Here is a 26489-nt window from a genome sequence, read left to right on the forward strand (position 1 = left end):
TTTCAGCATGCCTGGCAGGAATATTTTATTAGTCTTAATTTTATTTCATATAGTTTAAGCACTGGAAAAATCAGAATTGTGTGTTTAATTATATAGAAAGCCATAAATGTAAATAATAGAGAAGATTGATAAAAAGAAATATACTCCTTATATGTACTGAAAAGACACTTTTGGAACAGGTAAAGTATTATTAAGCAAATCGTATTTTTTATGGCATGACATTAGGTTAATCTATGGCTAAAGAATAGTACATTTATTTATCATTAAGGTTATAAACATAAATTAAATTTTAATGGACTAATATTTGAATATGTATTGCAAAAATATGAAATTTATATCACTTTGTGAAGCTGTAATTATTTATGTCTTAGCTCAGAATTTTGCTATTTCCTTGCTTGTTTGAATTCTCTCCATTTTTTATATATCCTCAAATTCCAGCCTGAGGACTAGAAAGAAATGCCTACTGATTTCTAATGACATTTAACTGCTCAGGATTTTTAAGCAGAATTTTATTCATTTTGCCTATATACAGGTAAATGACCAATAAAAGCAGTGCTGTTTGGAATTCTTTAATAACAACACAATTTCTTGTTTAATTCTCCGTCATAATTTAAGCTGGGGATACAAAAGTTACAAATTAGGTAAATACAAATTACCTTCATGAGTGAAAAGCACATACATAGTAAAACTTTAAAATTTATCAATATGTCAATTAAAAAACAATTGTGTACTTAAGATATTAAAGATTTTGTATTTAATGATGAGTATCTGTAATACTTTGAATTTTTAAGCAATACATTTCAAATTTAATCTATGCATTTTTACCTCATCTTTACAACGAATGTCATGTCAGCATATCTCTCATTTCAGAATCCTGTTAATCGTTCAGTCTATAACACTGTGTAGAGAAAACATGATAAGCATTACCATTTTGCTTTGGATTAGTTATCTGTATGCCTAAAACATGTATGCACAGTTATTTACAAAATGTATTCAGGTACCATTGAATGAATAGGAAAACGTCTAAAATCAACCATGTAGAGTTTGCCATGTTCACATTACACAGAGATATGATGACCTTTCTCGGTCAGGTTAGGTTTTCACTTTGGGGAATGATGATTTTTCATTCTTGCCTTTACAGAGGTGAGGTGAACTTGAGAAATCATAATGAAGTAAAGTGACCTTTTGTCTCCTTTTTCCTATTCGAGATGTATACTACCCAATCATCCGGACAGGCCATAAATTTCATCTGAGTATTCACTTTAATAAAGGAATACGAGAAAGGAGCTCTTCTTCCCTTTGTTTATTTTCAAGGAAACCAGAAAATGATTGAAAATATTTTTCTGTATCTTTAATGATCCTTTTTCTTTGCTTTTTTTTATGCAATTTATTTTTGTCAAAGGTAGGAACACATTACATTTGTATAATATATTGTGATATTTCAAGCATTTTCATATATTTAAGTTTTGCAAAATGTGCACATTTTTACATTTCACTTAAATAGAGTCAGCTGTTCAAACTTAGAGTGCTGCATAACAGAGATAAAAAAAGAAAGATTAAACATATAATAATTCAATGGTATAGTCTTGTACACAATTCAGCCTATAATTTTCACAAAGACATACAATGAGACATACCAAAGTTCCTTTAATTGGTTTTCATCCACCTAAAAACTCCTGACAGTGTCCTTCCCCATTCTGAAGGACACTGAATGATAAATTCATGCTGAAGATGTGTATTTAATATATAGTTCTAATGCTACTACTTAATCTGGTGCTCAGTCATGAATAGTGATATAAAAACAAGAGTTTACAACCCTTTTGGAACATATAACCCAGTGGGTAAAATTTAAACCTCAGCAAAAACCACCAATATATGCATACTTATTTTAAAATTATGTATATGAATTTCTGAACTAGGATATTGCATACATTAAGTGACATACAACAGATAAAATTTAAAGGACAAGATACAAATGGTCTTAATGGATATCCTTAGATGGACTTTGTTATTTCCTTTTTTCCTTCTTTCTTTCTTTCTTTCTTTCTTTCTTTCTTTCTTTCTTTCTTTCTTTCTTTTTTGACAGAGACAAAGTCAGAGAGAGGGACAGATAATGACAGACAGACAGGAAGGGAGAGAGATGAGAAGCATCAAATTCTTCATTGCAGCTTCTTAGTTGTTCATTGACTGTTTTCTCATATGTGCCTTGATGGGAGGGGGGCTATAGCAGAGCAAGTGACCCCCTTGCTCAAGCTAATGACTTTGGGCTCAAGCCAGTGACCTTGGGCTTCAAGCCAGCAATCTTTAGGCTCAAGCCAGTGACCATGGTGTCATTTCTATGATCCCACGCTCAAGCCAGCAACCTTGGGGTTTTGAACCTGGGTCCTCCATTTCCCAGTCTGATGCTCTATTCACTGTGCCATTTCCTGGTCAGGCTGAACTTTGTTATTTTCTTTCTATACTCCAATAAGTCCCTTTGCACCCATCTTGGGATATGTGCTCTCCATTTTGGAGACACTTGCAAAGTGTGGTAGTTTAAAGTGACAATACAGAATACAGAGATGTGTTATAGGATTGGCCATCTGAAATCTGGATAATTATGTTAAACACTGTCAACCAATAAGTTCATTTAAAAAAAATAAATTGTGATGCATACACTAGATTCTTATTCAGCCCTAAATGAGAATAAAATCTTGCCATTTGTGACAACATGGATAAGACTTGAGCACATGATACTAACTGAAATAAATGAGTCAGAGAAAGAGAACTACCTAATGATCTTTATATGTGGAATCTAAAAATTAATAATAATAAATTTAAATAAATGTTTTTAAAAACCTAGTTTATAGATACAAAAAATAAATGACTGCCAGAGGCATGATGGATTAGATAAATGGGTAAACTGTTTTTGTAGTTTGTTTATTTTTAACATAAATAAATTGAATTAAAATATGTCCACACTCAGAATATAATAATAATAATAATAATAATAATAATAATAATAATGGAAAGAAGGTTAAGGAATGTTCAAGGCCAATTTTAATGACATATAACTTTTACATTACATGCTGACTTTGCAATCTTACAATATGTGTTATATAACTCACTCTAGACAATCTAACCCATTCTTTGCATCATTTTAACTAGATTATAACTAAGTAAACTGCATCATTTAACTAGATTATAACTAAGTAAACTGTATCTCATAAAGGTTGAATGACTTGTTGAAGGGAAGTACAGGATAGAGAGTAAAGTTTAATTCTGAGGAAAACTTGGGAGGCAATGAATATGTTTATGGTCTTGGTGATGATGCTTTCACAGATGTATACTTATCCCCAATATATGTGCAGTTTGTATGCATCATATGTACAATAGAGGGAATGGCAAAAGTAGGTTTATAGTTTTTACACACAAAAGTATGTGAAACTTTAATTACACAGAAGTATGTGAAACCACTCAGGTTTACACACAAAAGTATGTGAAACACTTTCTTCTTGTATTATTGTTTATGAATTATTGTATTGTTTTTCATACAAACAACTATAGACCCTGTATAAATATGTACAGCTTTGTATATGTCAGCGATACCCTCGATAAAGTGATTATTTTAAACAGAAAAAAACAAAAGACAAACCCTTAATTTCCTGACTGTTGGACCAGAATATTTCTTGTCTAGATTTTATGCCACAACTTTGATTACACACAGGTGACTAGAAATATCTTTTCTCTCTCTCTCTCTGTCTCTCTCTCTCATTCTTTCTCTCAGCCTCTCATTTTCAAAGCCATTTCTATAAGAGTGAGAAGTTACATGTTTCAGTTTAGAATGATACTAGAAGTGACTTCATTACCACCCCACATTAGAGATAATTTTCCTCGCTGAGCTAAGATTTTACCTCTTCATTCCACAATATGGTCAGTATCTGTGAGATAATTTGAAAATTTTGAAAGGAAATAAGTTCCTGCATAGAAGGAACTTGAATTTATAATGTTATCTCACTATTAATTTATTGTGTTTATTTGTCTTTTTATTAATTTCATTCTGTTGAGATTTCACTTCTTTTAATAACCAAAGTCTTGTCAGTACAGTTCTATCACCCCTACGATGACTTTGTCATCTGAGGCCAAGAAGGTCAAGGGAAAATATGTGAAACAAGTGGGAGCACTTCAACCACTGAGGAGAACACATGTCCATGTAAGACATGTTTAAAACTTGGGCTTGGTCAAACAACATTGAAAGTGTGCCATTCCAGTATGCATCCCGACTTAGAGTTGATGATTTTTCATAAAAATCACCACAATGAACTAAATACTAAGTCAGAAAATCCTAAGGGAACTCTAAATTGAATCTGGCAAAAGTACACAGCAAGAGTCCATTCAACTCCAATCAGAACATTAACACATGCTTCAGGGATAGGGAGCTTTTATGCTGGATGCCAAACCGTGGTGAGCAGCCTTTCCAAACATTCATTGCAAGGAATCAAAAATGATCACAGGCAAGGAAAGAACACGATCAATATTGTGTTTGCATTATGTGGAGTGTTTCTCTTTATGCCTCGTCATACAGGATGTGAAAAGAGGTGGGTGTAGAAAGGCACTTTAGCACAAGAATTGAAAGGTTTTACATGTCATTATAAGACATTTGGACTTGATTTCATAGGCATTGGGAAGGCAGGGAAAAGCTTCTCACACTTAGTAAAATGGTCCAGTCCCTGTCTCGCAAAATGTTTCTTGGAATTTGGGGAGGAATAGAAGGAAAAGATTTGTATGTAATTGATTGTTACTAGGATATTGGTTGTTCAGTTAAAACAAACAAAAAATAGCAAGTGAGAAAGGGTGGTGTTTCTATATTTCAGTGGCTGATTAGATAGCAAAAAAATAACTATTTGAAAGTAATTCTGAGTTTTCTATCTCAATAACGAGGTGAATGGTGAAGCCCTTTGACCAAGGCTGAGAACACAGGAAAAGAGATTTGGAAAGAAGGGCTAAGTTTGATTTGGGACACACTGAGACCAATATGCTAATTTTTTTCATGAGCAAGGGATTATCCCGAAAAAGTCACTCATACATATTTGTGTCTGTCCATAGTGCCAGGTTTATTAGGGAGACCTCCCCCAATAAGCCAATAGAATCACACACCGGTCACACACACATGCCAGCAGAGCAAGCCTCCGGCACATAGTTCCTGCCACTGACTGCACCCACAGGTGGTGAGGCTGGTGTCATTCTCCAGCCGGTTGGCAGCACAAGTGTCTGGAATGGAAGTCCAGCAGCGCTGAGCATGACACTAGGAACAGGCAATATGGAGTGTTGGGTGGTCAGAGCTCTGAGATTTTATAGCTTACAAGGGGTAGAGGCCCCACTCATGTCAATGTCCAGATAGATTCCTATTCAGTGTCCAGATTTGTGGTTTTGGGTATCCCAAGATCTTTCTAAAGGCATTCTGTTATACCCCATTAACTTCAGTTTTGACACAGCACTTGACATAACCATCATGGCTGATGGTGACTCCATATTAGATTGTCAAAGGTGTTCAGAAAGTCCTTTCTGTTCTTGCACCATACAATACTACACACACAGACACACCAGTATACCTAGAATGTATTTGTGTTCTTAAATTTATAGTTATATTTTAAAATAAATATCTGATCTTATCACTCTATACTTGAGTCCCTTCAGTGGTTCTTCATTGTTCCTAGAATAAAGTCTTTTATATCGCTGTATGAAATGGTAGGCCTTCATGTTCTGACCCTTGTTTATCTCTCTGGCTATGAACCTTACCATTCTATCTTTCACAGCAGGGACAATAGCCACCTGAAATATTTTAGTTCACAAATTGTGACGTGCTCTTTGCATCTAAGACTTTTTCATATATTGACCCCTTTGCTTATAAGTCCTTTCTGCACACACATACACACACATCATGCCTGGTTACATTTGACTGGGTTTATTCCACTAGACCTTAAGTCTCAATTGGGATGTCTCTTTCTCCAGGAAAACTATTTTGAGCCTTTTTTACTATTGGATGAGGCTCTCCAGAAATATTCTCACAAACTTCCGTCCATCAAAGCACTTAATAAATCACACTCAATTTGTTTACTTGTCCATCACTCCTTCTGAACTGTAATCTACCTGAGAGTGAGGATTCTGTCCTGTTCACCATTGGGTTCCCTCATGGAACATGGTGTTTGGAATGCACACTGTAAGAATGAGAAGTGTAGCCTTGTGATAATAATAAAATAGAGCCACTCTTATTTTAATACACTTTCAAATTGACACGAGGATATTAGTACAAATGCATCCTGTCACCCTAGGCTGTCGGATGCTGTTAACCCAATATATGATTACAGAAAGAAAGCTGGCTTTTATTGTTCAGGTCCAATTTCACAAGGCTTGTTTCTTTGTGCATGTGGTCTCTGCAAAATGGTTGTGTTGCTTTATTATAGAATAAAATTTGACATTAAAATCATAGACACATTGATGTTAGAAAAGCAGTTCAAGCAGAGGGGAGAAATATAAGCAGAGGCCAAGTTGCTAGGGACACTAGATTCATGGCAGCCAGGAGAGCGTTGGCACCTGCACTGTAGGCTCTGTTTATTTGATGCAGGGTTAACAGGCAATATCTTCTCCATACTGAACACGACTGGCACAAGTCAGGCAACCCAAAGAGCTCTAACCAGAACTATTGATTTCATTAAAACTGATATAGTAAATAAGGTGTACATTTTAAATAGCCTAATAAAGTCTAAATCATTAAAGCGGCCTAATATTTCTAATAACATCAATGTATTCAAATACGCAACTAAAGATAGACACCCTTTGGGGCTAAGACAGTGAAGCATGGTATTCTTCAGTCTGTTCCTAGGAATAACTGATATTATATTGCTTTTGATCCTTGAGTACCAACCAGCATGATAAACCAATAGGTTGCTATAGCAGCATGTTCACATAAATTTTCATTACTCTTTAGTTTCTTACTTCTCCTTTTCACTTTCTTTTTATCCACCCTGCACATCTGTGAAAAGCCTAGATGAGGTGGATAACGTGCATGTAATTGATACTGAGTTGGGCACATCTTACAATCATGATTCCATGATCTTTTCAGTCACTCTCCTACATCTTTTCTTTAAAAATAATTTCCTGTGTACTCAATATTTAATATATCCCTGCCCTCTGAGAGGAAATGTTACTGTTCTGTCTAAGAAACAGACTCTATCATTAAACAATAACAATACCTATCATATATCTAGTGCTTACTTTATTTGATATATATGTGCATAGATATTACATTTTATATATTTTAAAACATTCTTGCATCAACACTCTGAGATTGGCTTTATTTTTCCTATTTCACAGAAAATTATTAAAATGTAAAAATCTCATTTATTCAGTCAAGCATATAACAATCACTAACTGTGTACCTACTAAGTAACTAGTATGATGCTACATGGTTGGAACACAATGAATAACAATACCAACCAAGAAGAACCCTACCCCAATAAAGTTGAATTCTAATGGGAAGATGAACAGCAATAAAAGAAAGTCATACTAACATATGAAAACTTATAACTAAACTAGTGTCACCAGGAGAAGTATTTGATGTTATGATGGTCTGACTAAGTCACTGAGAACACAATAACCCTGTAAAATCCCTAGCACTGAAACTCTAGAGACAATTACTTAAAAATATTGCATTCTTGCCAATTTTCTATATTTTTCTGTCATTCTCATTACATATTGCATATATACTATGGAGATTTATTACCACACAAATATTTAGTGAACATGGAAGAAAACAAACTAATTTATGCTGAAAGTTTGTGTATTAGAAGAGGTCATTTGAAGAGGGAAGAAAGTGATAGCTCATTTCTTGCTTCTTATTTGAGGAATGTAAGTAGCCTGACAGGCTGATTCCACTAGCAGCTAAAGACATCCTCTTTAAGAGGCTGCACTGATGGGCATAACCAGCCCCAAATTGATAGTTAAGAGTCCAGGGAGATCTCCAGATAGCTACATGAACTGAACCCTACATTTTTCTTTGACTTTCTATCCCATTGGATTCACCTCATGGTTTGAGCTTGGCTTTCCCTGGAATGGCTACCACATAATAGTTCTACTTGTTTTGCTCACTGGTTTGACTTGATTTCCTTGAACCAAGACAGTTTTGCCTTGTCTCTTCCAATACAAATGCAATATTATTGTTAGAGTTGGTGACTTAACTATCAATAGCTATTTTGGGAGAATACCAATAGCAAAAAGACCTGGATTTGAATTTTTGTTCTGCCATTTATCAGATGGTACAAGATGAATTAATTTGGTCTTTCTAAACTTTAGTTCTCTCATTTGTAAATAATCCTTCCCTACTAGGCTTGTTATGAGGATTAGTTGATATACATTTGAAAATGCTTAAATATTTTCTGAATTTCAGCTTCCCATACTTTTAACATTAACATTTTTTTGTACAATGTTAAAACTTTTTATGTTAGATTACTTCAATCATAAATGTTTTAAGACCAGATAACATTTTACACACATACGCACACACACATACACACACACACACACTGAAAAGACTAGAAGTAAAGCTATGATTTAGAGTCAAAATATATGTTAAGTGAGAACTCTGTTGTTGAGAGAGGCATCATGAGATGTGTTGTGCAAAGACCTTTGTGCCATCTTAAACTCATGCTCAAATTTTCAGGTGGAGCTAAGGTCCTTTAGAGAGTAATTATGTCATATTTGTCCTTCTCCCCTCCCTTGGTTTCTACATCAGTGCCTCAAGCATAGGAGGCACTTAATCATCGTTTGATTGTACTTCATTTCCATTAAGACCACATGTGAGTTCTACCATTGTTACTGGATTAATGGTCTGACACTTTCATGTGTCAAGTGACCTCCAGGTTCTTAATTCATGCTGGAAAATTTTCAAGACAGGAGTCCAGGTAAAGTAAGAGTAAGTTTAATAGAGCTTGGGGCAGTGAGGCAAAGGAAGGACCCTGGAGACAGGATCAGGGGGTATGTCCAGGAAGAGCTGCCACTGACCATTGTTTCACTGGGTGCAAGTCTTGTGGGGACCCTTAGAACTTAGGACAGAAGATGCAAAGTGCATACTTGAGGAAAGGGGGCATGAGCATGCTCAAAGAGGAGAGCACACTGGCATCCTTTGTCTTTTATCTATTTTCTATTGGTGGAAATTTTATGGCAGTCCCAGGGGAAGATCTTAACAGAATACTCATTAGATTTCTGTGTGTACCGTGTAGTATGCTAATATATGAAAATGAACATATAGTGGAGTTTGGAGTCATTCTTTGGTTAGTTTCACCTCTATCTTAGATTAGTCTGGCTATAATTGGGTTTTTGTTCATTTTCTCCCTTATTAAGGTGATTTAAACAACCTGCTCGTAGATATTTTTGGTCAGGGAGGATAGGTTTAAAGTACTGTTCTTAGGTATCTTAGATGGTTAAGGAGGACAGAATCTTGTGACATATCAGTTGGCTGTAAATTGCTCAGATGTTCTGGCAGTCTGTTCAGCAGTTTGTTTTCTCACTTGTCAGAGAGTTTCTCTAGTTTTTTACTAACCTGTTTCATGATATGATCACCTATAATGTTTTCTAAATCAATTTTTTTAGTTATATTTTTAGCTCATACCATTTCTTGGAACTCTACAAACTTTCACTCCATTGTTGAAATTTACATTTTTATTTTCTATAAAAATGGCTCATATGATTCAAGAACCACTTTCCTCTTTATCCTGTCTTTCATAAATGCTAGCTATGCAAACATTCAAAGATCAATTAATAAGACCGGATTAATTTTATTCAATTATATAGCAATATAGTATTATCATATTCCCCTATAATTCTAGTCTTATGAAAGGTCTATCATTATTTGAGAACACCTCTACCACTCCTTTTACAGATTATTTTAATATTGTAAGTGTTGTCTGGTATTCTGATTTGTTTTTATGTTAGCAATGAAGTTTTCCTGTGACTATTTGCACCTGAAAGTTTGATCTCTAAAAATATTTATTGTTCCTGATGACATGGAAAAGCAGATAATAAATACAAGTCCCAAAATGTGTAGAGAGGCTGAATTTATAAAAATAAAATGAATGATGTCTGACATAGCTATTCCGTTTATTTCCGCAACCTTAGCAATCAGTACCAATGGCTATGTGGTCAGCTTTGCTGTTATGATGTTGCTGTGTGCTCTTCTGGCCATCCTAGATATCTACTGACTGAGAGAGGTTGTGATTGAAAAGTCTGTGAGTATTTCATGACTCAGAAATATAAGTATTACTCGTTATTAGCATACTTTTATGACACTTAAAAATATAACAGACTACTCTAATTCAGAACCAGTAGGTTAGTCAGGCTGTGTGTCTCTTATAAAGTGGTGGAATCTTCTGGCAAAGGAAATGGACTGCAGTTCACAGATTTGAGGAATTAACTAAAGACAAAGGAAGAAGAATAAGAGCAATGGTCCTCAGTATGTGTTAGTTCATTTGGGCTGCTATAACAAAACACCATAGACTAAGTAGCTTAGAAACAGCAGAAAAGTATCTCACAGTTCTGGAAGCTGGAAGTCTGAGATCAAGGTGTCAGCATAGTCTCAGGAAGGTCCTCTTCAGGGTCACAAACTTTTCGTATCCTTACATTGCAGAAGAGGCTAAGGATCTCTCTGGAGCCTCTTTTATAAGTTGCTAATCCCATTCATGAGGGCTTCATCTTCATGATTTTTAAGCACCTCTCAAAGACTCTACTTATTGATACCATCACCTTTGTGGTTTAAGATTTTAACATATGAGTTTTGAAGGACACAAACATTCAGATTATAGTGCTATAGAACAAACTCCTACTCATGGCAGGGGTTAGGAGAACACATGACAGAAAAATCTTATAGCCCTGAGGCCCACTGAATGGTGAAAATGTGAAAAAATAAAAATGTCCACACATTTCTAAGCAAGCATCATATGCTGCTGATCTATTGCTGAGAAAAGAAATGCTGTGCTTAACCCCCAGCTCAACAAAATTAGTATCTCTCTTTGGGGTGGGAAAGGGGACTATAAGGAAAGAATATCTCATTAATCTAAGTCAATACAGGATTGGTTCCCTTAGAATGTGAAAGAATTAAGGTTTTTTTTTGTTTGGGTTTTTTTTTTTTTTTTTTGTATTTTTCTAAAGTTGGAAACGAGGAGGCAATCAGACAGACTCCCGCATGCGTCCAACCGGGATCAACCTGGCATGCCTACCAGGCGGGGATGCTCTGCCCAGCTGGGGCATTGCTCTGTTGCGACCCTCTGGCGCCATTCTAGCACCTGAGGCAGAGGCCACAGAGCTATCCTCAGCGCCCGGGCAAACTTTGCTCCAATGGAGCCTCGGCTGCGGGAGGGGAAGAGAGAGACAGAGAGGAAGGAGAGGGGGAGGGGTGGAGAAGCAGATGGGCGCTTCTCCTGTGTGCCTTGGCCAGGAATTGAACCCGGGACTCCTGCACGCCAGGCTGACGCTCTACCACTGAGCAAACCGGCCAGGGCCCAAGAATTAAGTTTTTAGGGAAAAAAATACAGAACTCTAAATAAGACAATATTCTGAATTTAGTTCTTTGGTTTTATTGAAAGGTATGTTATAAACTATTGCTTGAGTTGTCACTTTAGATTTCACATCACTGATGCAAGGAAGTCTGGTTTCAAACAAGTCTGAAATGGATATAAAAAAAATCTATGGGACCAGGATAATCTGTGAACAAACACATGTGCATGCTTAAAACTGATCAATGATTTTCTTTAACACAGAAGACCAATTCAATCTGCAAAATATGTTTTTATTAATAAAAGAGAATGAGTCTCTTTACAGAAAATATAACTATATACAATCATATTGGAATAAATTTGTTTCACAAGGAAAAATAAGTACCGTCAATTAAAGAGCTCTTTTATTATTTGTTTTTAGTCAAGGGTTAAAATTACATTAGAGTCATACTGGTAGGACTTCTTGGTGTGGTTCAAATTTCTATATCCAGAAGACATGTTCATCTTAACAGGATTCACACTGTGCCTAAAATACCCTCTGCTGTAAATGCTTCTTTATATGTCTGATTCTTTATTTTATTTTTAATTATTGATTTGAGAGAGAGAGAGCAACATCAACTTTTTGTTCCACTTATTTATGCATTCATTAGTTGATTCTTGTACGTGCCATGATTAGGGAGTGAACCACCAACCTTGGCCTACAGGACCAGCTGAGCTACTCAGCCCAGGCTATATGATTAAAATTCTTATCTTCTGCTTTGACCTTCTCAAGTGCCTTCAAAAATCCTCAAGGATCATGTGTTGCCCAGACTATTCCCTAATCACATAGCACAGAATTCATCTTTGTAGCAATTCAATGATTATTTTCAGAACTGATACGGTTGAGAAAGTCCTTTATTCCCCCAGGATACCTGTAGGAAAAACACAGAAATACACTTTTAACAGATATACTGTCTCAGAAGTCACTCTTCCCCAGCGTTAGCTTTGCAGAGGCTGTCCCAGCCATCTATCAGGCAAAGATAGATTCTAAAGTGGTGTTTGAGGAGTCAGCACTTCTGAAACTCCCAACTGTGTAAGAAAGAAAACTTTGGATTATTCAGTAATCTCAGAGAAGTAGCTTTCCCTAGAGGGAAGAAAACCCCAAGAAAGATACTTTTTTTTTTATTGGCCATAATCACCTGCCAGGCTGATCAGAGCCACTAGGGTTGGAACACTAATGGGAAGTGCTGGCCAGAAGCCAAAAATGGGCCTAAACAAACAGACCTTGGATACCATGCATGATTTAGCAACATCTGTGGCTTTACCATCAAGCACATTAAAGGGCAAAGAATTGGAAGCCAGGTTCTTATTGATCAATGTCACCCCATTAAATTTAATTGAAAGAAGAAAGAGAGAAAGAGGGAGAAAGAAAGAAGAAAGAAAGAAAGAAGGAAGGGAGGGAGGGAGGGAAGGAGAGAGAGAGAGAGAGAGAGAGAGAGAGAAAGAAAGAAGAAAGAAAAACTGAACACACTTCCTCAAGATTTTCTTTTTTTTTTAAATAGTTGACACACACAGTTTTATTCATTTATTTATTTATTTATTCATTTTTAGAGAGGAGAGAGAGACAGAGGAGAGAGAGACAGAGAGAGAGAAGGGGGGAGGAGCAGGAAGCATCAACTCCCATATGTGCCTTGACCAGGCAAGCCCAGGGTTTCGAACTGGCACCCTCAGCATTTCCAGGTCGACGCTTTATCCACTGCGCCACCACAGGTCAGGCCCTCAAGATTTTCTTCTCCCCACAATCTAGGAAAAGGAAAGACACTGACCCGTTTCCCCTCCCCCCAATTCTGTAGGAGCAAAATGAATCTTCATTTGGTAAATTGCATATGATGAGGATTTAGTAGTCTGGGGAATTGCCGAGTCCTTGGGAGAATGTGTCCATAGCATAGATATAAACAGATTTGATCTATAATGCTTATGCATGATGAAACTTATCTTTTAATATACAACATAAACTAATTGGTTAAAAACAAAGTGACTATAGCCCTTCCGGGTTGACTCAATGGTAGAGCGTTGGACCGGAGTATAGATGTCCTGGCTCAATTCTTGGTCAAGGCACAGAGGAGAAGTGACCATCTGCTTCTCTACCCCTCCCCCTCTTGCTTTTTCTCTTTCTTTCTCTCTCTCTCTCTTCCCCTTCTCCAGTCATGGATAGATTAGAGCGAGTTGGTCCTAGGCACTGGGGATGGCTCCATGGCCTCCCTCAGGCCTAAATGCTCAGCTAGTGAGCAATAGAGCAATGGCTCCAGATGGGCAGAGCATTGCCCCCTAGTGGGCTTGCCTGGTAGATCCTGGTTGGGGTGGGTGCAGGAGTCTGTCTCTCTGGCACCCCTCCTCTCACTGAATTAAAAAAAAAACAAAAGTGATTATTTTGATGCAGAAAAATATGTGAGAATTTACCATAAATTTTGATAGATTTGCAATATGAGACAGTAGAATAAATCTGCCATAGTCTTAATATTTTATTCTCCACTTCTTGTGTCAGAGTTGGAGAGCATTAGGTTTATTACTCAAGTTAAAATTTTTCTATATTTTTTCAAATTGGAATTTTAATAATCTGATTAATGTTCGAGTTTTAGGTAAGCCAAATCCAGCTAGTACATAGAATATAAGGAATTTCCAGAGTAATCAAATATGGCTGTGTATTTTAATCTGCATTAACTGCAGTTTATTTTCTCTAAATTCAGATGCAAGTCACATAACATAATGCAAAGGATTTCAACCTAAACTCTAAGGGGAATGCTATTTCTTAGCACCTTGAAATCAAAGAAATATGTATTACTAAAACTCGAACACATGAAAGAGGGAAAATGAACATGCCTTTTGGGTTATGTGCCTACATAGACCATATCGTGATTAGCCCATCTGTTTTACAGTAAACATAGTGGTTAGTTAAGGAGAAGTTATTATCTGATTGGCATCTTCATTACAGCAGAATTCATAAGGAGAGAAAAAAATTTTTGAAGGGACTCCTGAAAGGGGCTTACCAATCCTTGTGTGTGGGGACATCATCTAGTTGCCACTGGAGTATGAATTATTTACTATGTACTTAGGACACCACTATTTAGTGCAATGTAGGATTCAAATATAAAATAAAGTATGTCCATATGGCTGTGCTCTTTGAGGATTTTTTTTGTTGTTGTATTTTTCTGAAGCTGGAAACTGGGAGAGACAGTCAGAATCCCGCATGCGCCCGACGGGGATCCAACAGGGGGCGATGCTCTGCCCCTCCCGGGCGTTGCTCTGCCGGGACCAGAGCCACTCTAGCGCCTGGGGCAGAGGCCAAGGAGCCATCCCCAGCGCCCGGGCCATCTTTGCTCCAATGGAGCCTTGGCTGCGGGAGGGGAAGAGAGAGACAGAGAGGAAGGAGGGGGGTGGTGGAGAAGCAAATGGGTGCTTCTCCTATGTGCCCTGGCCGGGAATCGAACCCTGGTCCCCCGCACGCCAGGCCGACGCTCTACCGCTGAGCCAACCGGCCAGGGCGCTCTTTGAGGAATTTAAGGCAATTTAATTTATTTGTGTTGAAAAGACTTATGTGAGCCCTGGCCAGATGGCTCCGTTGGTAGAGTATCATTCCGAAGCACAAGGGTTGCCAGTTTGATCCCCAATCAGGGATCGACGTTTCTCTCTCTCTTTCTCTCTCTCTCTCTCTCTCTCCCTTTCTTTCTCACTAAAATCAATAAATAAAAATGAAAGAAAGAAAGAAAGAAAGAAAGAAAGAAAGAAAGAAAGAAAGAAAGAAGAAAAGACAGTGTGCATAGAAATTGCTAGAGAGAACAATTCAAGAATGTAGTTTTAGCCCTGGCCGGTTGGCTCAGTGGTAGAGCGTCGGCCTGGCATGCAGGAGTCCCGAGTTCGACTCCCGGCCAGGGCACACAGGAGAAGCGCCCATCTGCTTTTCCACCCCTCCCCCTCTCCTTCCTCTCTGTCTCTCTCTTCCCCTCCTGCAGCCAAGGCTCCACTGGAGCAAAGTTTGCCCGGGCGCTGAGGATGGCTCTGTGGCCTCTGCTTCAGGCGCTAGAATGGCTCTGATTGCGGCAGAGTGACGCCCCAAGACGGGCAGAGCATTGCCCCCTGGAGGGTGTGCTGGGTGGATCCTGGTCGGGTGCATGCGGGAATCTGTCTGACTGCCTCCCCGTTTCTAGCTTTGGAAAAAAAAAAAAAAAAAGAATGTAGTTTTGGCTTTATAACCCCACAAGCAGCCCTGACCAGTTTGCTCAGCTGTAGAGCATCAGCCTGGTGTGTGGAAGTCCTGGGTTGGATTCCCAACCAGGGCACACAGGAGAAGCTCCCATCTGCTCCTTCACTCTTCCCCTTCTCCTTTCTCTCTATCTCTCTCTTCCCCTCCAGCAGCCAAGGCTCCATTGGAGCAAAGTTGGTCCAGGCTCTGATGTCTGCTCCACGGCTTTCACCTCAGGTGCTAGAATGGCTCCAACCACAACGGAGCAATTCCCCAGATGGGCAGAGTGTCACCTGTGGTGGGCATGCCATGTGGATCCTGGTCAGGCGCATGTGGGAGTCTGTCTGTCTCCCCACTTCTAACTTTGGAAAAATACAAAAAAAAAATCTTGCAACAATTTAGAAAGAAATGTGCAGAGAGAAAAGGAAGAGAGTCATTTAAGGAGCATCAGAGAAAGAGACATAGGACTAGGTCAGACCTAAACAAGACGGGAAGGCTCTAGATGGCAGGGATCAAAGGAGATGATGTCTGTTGAATGTAGATTCAAGAAAAAAGTGAAGCAGGTGTGTGAACAGTATCGCTATACCAGCCAATGTGTGTGAGGGCCTCTGCTGGTCATATGAAGAGAGATGGTTAGGTAGTCTGCATGAATTTTGGTCAACTTGAATCCTATATGAAGGCCCAGAAAAGTTAAAGGACTTTTCCAGGCACATTTCTAACATGTGGCAGAGAAGAGACTCAACCCTAAATCCTACCCTCAACCCTGTACTTCAGTCTAGGTCGTACATGGCAGCAGTAAAGTGGCGTTGACCCTGGACTCAGAATCACTGTACCTTAGCTGTAGGGTTTACTTTAATGTGAGTTATCCAACACTATCATCTGAAATGGCCTAGACATATCCCAGCCAGTTTACCAGAAACCATCAGTTTGTGTTTTTATTGGACTCTTCATATTTAATTACTTTTACTCTTTCTTGACTTTAACAGATGAGATGCTTTGTTGTGGTGTATTTAATTTCTAAAATATAAAAAATGTAAATAGTACACGTGCATATCTAAGTTTAGTTTGTTAAATAATCCCATAAAACAGTCTATATCTGCCACACAGCCTCTCCTGCTCAATATCTACTAATGAAAAATATAATTGCTACATTGTCATGCTAACACCAGTGGTCCAAACTGTCTATGGCAGGGGTCAGGAACCTTTTTGGCTGAGAGAGCCATGAACGCCACATATTTTAAAATGTAATTTCGTGAGAGCCATTGGACCCGTGTATGTTACGCATTATCCAATAAAAATTTGGTGTTTTCCCGGAAGACAGCTGTGATTGGCTCCAGCCACCCACAACCATGAACATAAGCAGTAGGAAATGAACGGATTGTAATACATGAGAATGTTTTATATTTTTAATGTTATTATTTTTTTATTAAAGATTTGTCTGTGAACCAGATGCAGCCATCGAAAGAGCCACATCTGGCTTGTGAGCCATAGGTTCCCGACCCCTGGTCTATGGGATGCCATTACAACCTTACCTAAGATAAAAATGAAAATTATGTTTATAATACATATTAACCTAGAGTTTATTTTGTCTTCTAGGCTCTTCAATGGCCAACAAGGAATTATTATTCAAAATTTTAGCACAAGATCCATTCTCACTGTTACCAATGTGACACAAGAACACTTCGGCAACTATACCTGTGTGGCTGCCAACAAGCTAGGCACAACCAATGCGAGCCTGTCTCTCAACCGTAAGTAACGCAATGTTGCCAAAATGCCCCCATGGGCCTCCTGGCTCCTATCTGTCAGCAGAGATAAACATAATAGAGTATATTCATTTTAGGACTCAGCCTGATGTGATACATTCCTTACACAGAAAAACTTTCCCCAAAATACATACTATGGGTGTTTGAGAATTTTATAATCCCTATAGAAGTTTACATGTACTTAGAAAAATGTCTTAAAGCTCAAAAAAGAAAAAAATTGCATATTTAATAAGCCCCACTGAAAACTATCTTCTGACTAAAGGCCATTGGTTTGGTGAGGTGTTGTTTTTTTTTGAAATGTGTCATATTATCTTGCAACATGGATTGATATGGGTTGAATTTACTCGTGGATTTCTTTAGAAACTCATCTTTGAATAGCAAGAATTTTACATGCCATAAAGAAAATGAAATAAAAAGTAAATGATCACGTACAAAATATTTTATTTATATAAAGAACATTTTTACTCAAAACTGTATTTTAGAATACAACTTAAGGTTTTATTAAAATAAATACTATATTTATAATGTATCTTATTTCCTAAGAACTAGAAATGAAAAAAAGAGGAGCCAACATAAGGGTGAGTTGAGGGGAGAATAACCTGCCCTAATGTTTCCTCCTACAATTCATCTTGGTGTTTTTTAGAAGCTGAATCATTAACAAATTGTTATGGCCATTTAATATTTGTGATTTGGAAATGGGATATTTTGCAAAATGTTCAGAGAAGATGACAGAGAATAGAGTATCTTTTTAGTTTTACAAAATTAGCTGAATCATCCTTATCTTTTATTTTTTATAGAAACCTGATGTATATATTTATGCTATCATCCTGTGATCATAAACTGTCTCTAAAAAATGCAAATATTGTGTAGTTAATCACAGACATGACAATTTTCATTTCACATAAATAACGATAGGATATATAATAGTCCTACTACTTAAAATATACTATAATAAGAAGTTTTATGATTTCTGAACTTTGAATTACCATGATTTAGGAACTTTGGATGTTAAATAAAATAGATTAGTTTGTTGTTAATAAAAATAATCATTTGAAAGTGATTTTTTCTCTATATACTTCTTAAACAACACCTCATTTGTTTTTCCAGCTTAATATTAGTTAATATTTCTTAGTATCTCCTCTCTGAAAGAAAAACATTACTTGTCATGAATGAGGCATATATACTTGCTTGAGTTTCTTCCATGAGGATGATTTATTTAGTGTAATTATAAATAATATAAACTATTAAAACTGTTATAGAGCAGTGTAAATTCCAATTTAATGTAAATATTAATATTTCTTTGGTATGCTATTAATATTTTAAATAGTTTAATATTCAATAATCTAAAAGAATAAATTAGAAAGGCAAAGTAAAGAAAAATTTAAGACTTAATAACACACTAAGTTTTTGCTATTGAAATTTCTAAGTCACATTCTGATATTTAAAACTGAAACATTAACAAACGAAACAGGGACAAATGTTATTTGTTTAAGTATTTAACTCTGGCAACTTTCATGCTCAAAAGTCTTCTAAACATGGTGTCTTCACAGTGGATTTCAAAGATTTCTCTCTTTCTTTGCCTCTAGCTTCCTGTTTGTAGAGGTGTTAATGAAATACTAGTGCAATTTGATTTACTTGTTAATAAAACATTATATGCATATATTGTCTGTAATTATGAACATATCCTTGGCAATTTGAAAAAATACTTATATAAGAACTCTTGTGGCGCTTCATCTGACAATCTTATTGCATTAAGCATTTCTCTGCGCAGTAATTATTTTTATATGTTTTTCATCCCTTCACCAAATTACATTTGATAAGAAGGCAGGATCATATCTAATTGATTATTTTATTTTCCATATCATCAATACAGTGTCTAATACTTAATAAACAATCAGCAAATCTTTAGTGAATAAATGAATTCAATGTTGAATAAGTGAAAGAATAATGAATAAATGAAAGAATGAACTAGGTTTTAGCTGTAGAATGTGCATTTGTAATCGTAGATATACAAAAAAAATCACAAACCTTGTTAGTTTATCATGGACTAGATTCTACTATAATCCCTTCGTATGAATTTGTTCATTTAATTCTTATACAGTCCAAAAAGATAAATTTTTAATTCTCCTCTTATGGATGAGGAGACTAAGATAAAGAGAGATTAAAAGCTTGGACAAAGTCAAATGCTTAATAAGTTAATAAGTAACAAAGCAAAAACTTGAATCCTGACAGTCTGGCTTCAGAGTCCAAGCTTTTCACTACTGCATTTCACTGTCACTATGAACATAAAAACAACTGTGGTGTGAGAGAAAAATTGTGTTATTTACAACATGCTCTTTGGAAGATAATCCTTGACATACGTTTGTTCTTCCATTAGTTTTTATCAACTTTTCTTTAATAATTTAGAGTGCTATTCTTTAACTTATAAAGACTTTTAAAATAAATGTTTTAGATACAGACAACATTTCAAGTACATAAAAGACAAATGAAGTCAATGTTTGAAAACATATACAAAAATGAGACTCAGGAACATTTAAATACATTTTTATGGTATTTTAAATTATCCTTGGGATGGTACAGTTATTGAAGAGAGGCATTATAAAACTGCAAACTATATATGGAAAAGGTACCTTCCCTAAAACTCATACACTGCTAGCTTGGAGAGAAAGCACTGTGTCCCTTAATAACAACTTCAGCCACATCTTTACAAGGTCTATGAATAGGCATGTCTTCAACTTCTAAACCAGGGGCAGTCAACATTTTTATATCTCCGCCCACTTTTGTATCTCTGTTAGTAGTAAAATTTTCTAACCGCCCACCGGTTTCACAGTAATGGTGATTTATAAAGTAGGAAAGTAACTTTACTTTATAAAATTTGTAAAGCAGAATTACAGCAAGTTAAAGCATATTACTTACCAAGTACTTTGTGTTGGATTTTCGCTGTTTGGCAGAATAAATCTTTATAAAACAATTTACTATAGTTAAATCTACCATTTTATTTATACTTTGGTTGCTCCACTACTGCCCACCATGACAGTTGGAACTCCCACTAGTGGGTGATAGGGACCAGGTTGACTACCACTGTTCTAAACTGATCCAAGACTAGAATCCAGTCTAAGCTGATCTAATATTGGCCTGTGACCTATTAAATAATTTTTAAAAATCTGTTACTGAAGATCAACCCTTTCAATAGTTAAGGGAGTGTGTCAAGCTAATTCGTCTATCTTCTTACCCAGAAGTAAGGAAGTAGACTAAAAGACTATAGAGTTTGCCTTTGTATACATGTTGATATTTAGAACATGCCATGAATAATCAAATATTCATGCTTTCATGATTTGTATTGCTGAATAGTTAACATAATCAAAGACAATGTAATAAAAAATGTGAGTTACCTGCAGAGTGCATATACATAGCAACCACTCAAATTGGTTGATGAGAGTGTTTCCACAGAGCTGTAGCCACGGGGAATCAGATCCCCATTCATAACTATTTAGGATAAATCCTGAGGTTATTATAATCTACTAGTTTGTAATGACCTACATATTTCAGATCACCAAGAAGACAAAAAAGCAATAAACTATAATTTAGAACTTTACCATAACTAAGACCATCCAAAATGGAATGTAGCACTTTTTGTTGTGTAAATGTTTGAGTGTGTATGTTTTACATATATGGAGTCAAGAAAGCTTTGATTAAAACCACAATTTTACCACATCGGTTGTGTGTGACTTTGAGTAAGTTACCAAAATGTCAAAACCTCAGTTAATGCATTTATAAAATGAGGGCATGTAAAGTACTTATCACTCATCCGGTATCAAAGTAAGCATCCCATAAATGTTAACCATTGTTATTTTTATATCATATTTCCCAAGTTATTTCAAAAACTTAAATTATGACATTACTTGATGACTGACTTCTAGTATTTTAGTGTTTAGACGGTATACTGTTACTGGAAAGCTAGAAAGAAAGCATGCAAAATTGAAATAATGTCCCAAGTCTAACTTATAACCTCATCCCTTGCTCAATGCATGAAGCAGACTTTGTAGCACAAACTCTAAATTAAATACAATGTTTGCAGCATAGAAGTTCAGACATCTAGGAGATTTAAAGAGTAAAGGCAGAACTAAAACAATTGTTCTATTTTGAAACTCAGATAATTCATTCAATGACAATATTTATTTCTCAAATATGTATATTGACTAACTACAATGTGCAAAACACTGTACCTGATGCTAGATATTGGAAAGAAAAGGCTTTATAGAGCTGGGACCCTATCCTCAAAGAGTTCTTAGACAAATGAGAGGATGGTAACAAGAACACAGGCAACTATAGTGCAATATTGTCAGTGGTACTGTACTAGGGCAGAGAAGAGGCTGATAGTTCAGTCTCAGGTGTCAGGAAAGTACTGTCCTCTAAAGCAGTACAAATACAGCTCAAATAACATTTTAGTTATCATTGCCTCATTTTTAGAGGCAAAACTTCACAGAATTTATTCAACAACAGTCATGACCACAATGATAGTGGCACAAACGAAAGAATGATCAAGTAAGTCTCAATTACTTAGGGCAAGTTATAGAGGAGATGACCCTTGAACTAAGGATGTGATTGGGTTGAGCCTGGGTATGGGAATTGTGATGAGAAAGAGAAAGGTGGGTGGGGGGGATTCTCTAGTATGGAACAGTTTGACATGGCAATATGAAACAATTTGACACATTTGAGACATGATTAGAAGAAAAGGTAGGAGAAGAGAATGTTGAAGAATGAGGCTAGAAAAGTTGGTGGTATTAAGACAGAAAGAGGTACAAATGAATTTGAACTTTATCCTTTACATTTTTAAAGGCCAAAAAAATATAAAGAATATATAAACAGATTTAGTTTCTGAAAAGTGTTCTTAAACAATGTGAAGCCTAAACCTAGCTTATTAGGTTTACAATAATGAAGGCAAAAAAAGATAATTGCACACACACACACACACACACACACAAGAGTAGTAGTAATGAGGACTCTAAATCAGTGGTCCCCAACCCACGGGCCATGGACTGGTACCAGTCCGTGGGCCATTTGGTACCAGTCTGCAGAGAAAGAATAAATAACTTATATTATTTCCATTTTATTTATATTTAAGTCTGAATGATGTTTTATTTTTTTTTAAATGACCAGATTCCCTCTGTTACATCCGTTTAAGACTCACTCTTGATGCTTGTCTTGGTCACGTGATACATTTATCCATCCCACCCTAAAGACCGGTCCGTGAAAATATTTTCTGACATTAAACTGGTCCGTGGCCCAAAAAAGGTTGGGGACCACTGCTCTAAATAACTCCAAAATCTGGAGAGAATAGAAGGCAATTTTAGAAATCTAGGTAATTTCTAACATTTAGTTTGGATTACATTAACCAGGAAAGGACACAATAAAGAGATTAGCATTTAGATTTGGTGAGAAGGTAGAGATTTAAAGAGATAAATAAGTTCAATTTTAGACATATTCAGTTGGAAGTGATGTTTAATAGGTAGCTGGCTATGAAGTCCAGAATGAAAATATGATTTGGAAGTTATCACAACAGAAGTGGTAGTTTTAATTATTAAAATAAATAACATTTTTCATAAAGGCCATGTAGAAGGAAAAGATGAGCAAGGACCAAAATCCAAGCAAAATTTACATCAAGAACATAGAGGAGCCCTGGCTAGTTGGCTCAGTGGTAGAGCGTCAACCCAGTGTGTGGATGTCCTGAATTTGATTCCCAGTCAGGACACACAGGAGAGGTGACCATCTGCTTCTCTACTCATTCCACTCTCCCTTCTCTCTCTCTCTCTCTCTCTCTCTCTCTCTCAATCTCTCTATTCATGCCTCTAACAGCCATGGCTCTGTTGGAGCAAGTTGGCTCCATGCGATAAGGATGGTTCCATAGCCTCGCCTCAGGTGCTAAAATAACTTAGTTGCCAAGCAATGAAAAAACACCCTAAATGGGAAGAGCATTGTTGGGTAGGGGGCTTGACCAGTGGATCCCAGCTAAGGTGCATGCAAGAGTCTGTCTCTCTGCTTCCCCACTTCTCACTTAAAAAAAAAAAAAAAAAAGAGCATTAAGAGTGAACAGAAGAAGAGAAACATCCTGTAAAAACATGTGTTGATGGAGATTCCAGAAGAAAATCAGTCCTATGGAAGCCATAGAAAGAGACCAGGTCAAGAAGAGAGAAGTCAGCAGTGTCTGATGTTACATCAGGTCAGAGAAAGTCTGAAAATCAACCACTGTTTCTGATAATTAGCAGATATTGGTGATCTTCGCCAGACCAGTTTCTGTAGAAAAGTGGGATTAGATGCCACATTGCTCTGAATTAAGGTTAAATAAGTAGATGAAGAAGCAGAGACACAGGCAGTGAACATCTTTTTCTGTAGGCTAGGCTGTGAATGAAAGAAGACAGGCTGATAATCTGCCTTGATGCCTCAGTGGCTGGTCTGAAACGGGCTTCTTCAGACCCAATTATTGTGTATCTATCAACAAGTCCCTGACAAGATGCCGAAATCCCAGTTTTTAGTGAACTACTCTTGCCAGGCTTCTTGCATTTTTTGTGTGCCTCCCTCATTCCAGTTTGCCTCTTTTCTCACATCTTTCTTAGGTCCCAGAGAGACAAGAAAGGACTTTGATTTAAGTGAAGTTACCTTCTATGTTTGCCTTTCATGGCCTGTAGGTCTTAGACTGTAATTATAGGAGGGACTGTAGTTCCAAGTACACAAGTTAGTAATTTCATGTATTTGATTACTTCAGGTAGAGTGTATACTTTCTCAAGTAAGGAGAAAACAAACTGTATATTGAAAATAACTACAGAAAAGCTAGTATATAGTGAACCCCTCATGCTCTAGATTATCTTTCCAGGAATTTCTGAAATATGTCTGCATTTAAAAAGTCTCTTTGAGCCTTACTTGTAGTGATGCAGTGGATAAAGCATTGACCTGTAACACTGAGATAGCAGGTTTGAACCCCTGGGCTTGCCTGGTCAAGGCACATATGGGAGTTGATGCTTCCTGCTCTTCCCACCTTCTCTCTCTCTCTCTCTCCTTGATGTAAAATGAATTTAAAAAAGGTCTCTATGAGTTTGTGTGTGTGTGTATGTGTGTGTGTGAAAGAGAGAGAGAGAAAATAAAAATATTCCGCAGTCACAATGGATCAGCCTTAGGAAACAAGTTTTTTTAGCAAAATTAATAATGATGATAGTATACCAATTATACATAGAAAAAAAATTTTATTGAGTAAAAAATTGTGATTCATAATTATTTTGGATTTTGTTTTCAACTGTGTTTTTTGTTTCTTGAACCGGAGCAACTGAAAGAAATGGTTCCTCTAAGTCTTCTTGAAGAATGTAAACTGAATGGTCCCATCCTGCCATCTATGGGTCCAACTCATCAACTCTACACCATCTTTTGATCAGTAATTTAATAACCAATAAAATTCACATATATAAGTAAGATATTTTCATATATGCTTGATTTTCCACTTTCATAAAAATATTTATTATAGAACACAAAGACTCATAATCCAAAGGAAAAGAATGAAAAAGGATTAGTTAAGAAGGAGGAAATCTTAGCTACATAAACCAAGTGCTTAAAACCTGCATAGCTTTAATTTAATACAACCTTCTTTAATACAAGCTTTAATATTAACAATCTTTGTTTACAATCCAAGATAGATACCAATGTATTAAGACAATGTGTGGATTTCAACCCCCTCCCCTTTAATGAGTTCCCAAAAGTGTGGTGTCAAATCTTTTGCTAGAAGATAAATCCTAATGATGCTATAGGGGCTTTTTTTCTTCAATTCAAACAACAAAGCATTTGTCTCAGAAATATTACACATAAAATATATATTTAAAGGATTCACCCAAACTGTCTTTTCCCTGCCTTAGTAACTCTGTGGAAGCAATAATGAAGTTCCAATTTTAAATCCTTTATACAATCAATGCTACTTAACTTTCTGGAAAATTTCTCATGTTAGAGAATATTTCATTCCAGTCTACTTAGTTTGATGGACACCTCTTTGAGATTAATATATATATCAGTAGCTTGTATCCCAAAGAAAAATGGAAGAGGCTATTGGAGAAACTAAGAATGTGGGTAGTATTAATAGTTTTTCCTTGTTTAGATCTGACTGATTTGTTGAGTATAGAACCAGCTGTGACCATGCAAGTAATATTTTGTCTCTCTGCTTGCTTCAAATGTCCCACATGCCAGTTAGCAACTGTATGGCTCTCTGTTATTTTTTACTGTTATAATGAACTGTGATTCCATGTGAAAGGTAATACCACAAATTTAAATGATTCATGTTTTAGATTGAAATTGATCTCCCTTCCTGTAACTTAAAAGAGATGGGGTTTTCATAGCTGTTAAAAAAGCAGTAATAAATTTATACTTGGTGACTGTTGAAGACACCCTTCTGTGTGAAGCAGCTTGTTTTATCCTCACAGCTTTATGTTAATGGGAAGCCTTTGTGAATATCTTAGTATTAACTCTTTCACAAAAATTAGGTTTTCTGCTGTAGGTAGATTTTGATATAGCTAAATCAGCTTATTGAATGGTACTCTACTAAACAGAAATGCACAGTCACTGACATAATTGTAAGACCAATAGTGGATGCAAACAAAGGTGCTGATATGGAGTATAACAAGAGGCTTTTCTGTTCTCCCCAACTGTAAACCTAGAACTGTGTATATTCCCAAGAAGCTAGACAAAAAATAGTCATCCAGTGCCACACGTGAGTAACCCAACAGATCAAATCTGTTCCAGAAGAACTGTTGGAATTTGTGATGCCCCAGCTCTCCAAACTGCCACGAGTGAGAACCAAATACAAACACTAACCGAGCTTTAGTTGCCCATGTCCACTGTCAGGACTTCAGAGCTGGAGTAGGTACCATATATTATTACCTAATCTATTTCCTTTTCAAACTTTTTAAAGCAATGGATTTCTTTCTTTCCCCAAATAAAAGCTTATGC

At 36.5% G+C, this 26489-nt stretch overlaps 1 protein-coding gene across 1 annotated transcript in view; it reads left to right on the forward strand.

Annotated features, from left to right (window-relative positions):
* NEGR1 (neuronal growth regulator 1) overlaps positions 1 to 26489 on the forward strand; it is a 998883-nt gene that overhangs the window by 784830 nt on the left and 187564 nt on the right. Inside the window, exon 6 of the mRNA XM_066268887.1 lies at positions 17341 to 17492. Coding sequence (XP_066124984.1) covers positions 17341 to 17492 — 152 coding nt within the window. The remainder of the gene's footprint in view (positions 1 to 17340; positions 17493 to 26489) is intronic.

This window comes from Saccopteryx bilineata, chromosome 3 (assembly GCF_036850765.1).
Source record: "Saccopteryx bilineata isolate mSacBil1 chromosome 3, mSacBil1_pri_phased_curated, whole genome shotgun sequence".
Lineage (NCBI taxonomy): Eukaryota > Metazoa > Chordata > Mammalia > Chiroptera > Emballonuridae > Saccopteryx > Saccopteryx bilineata.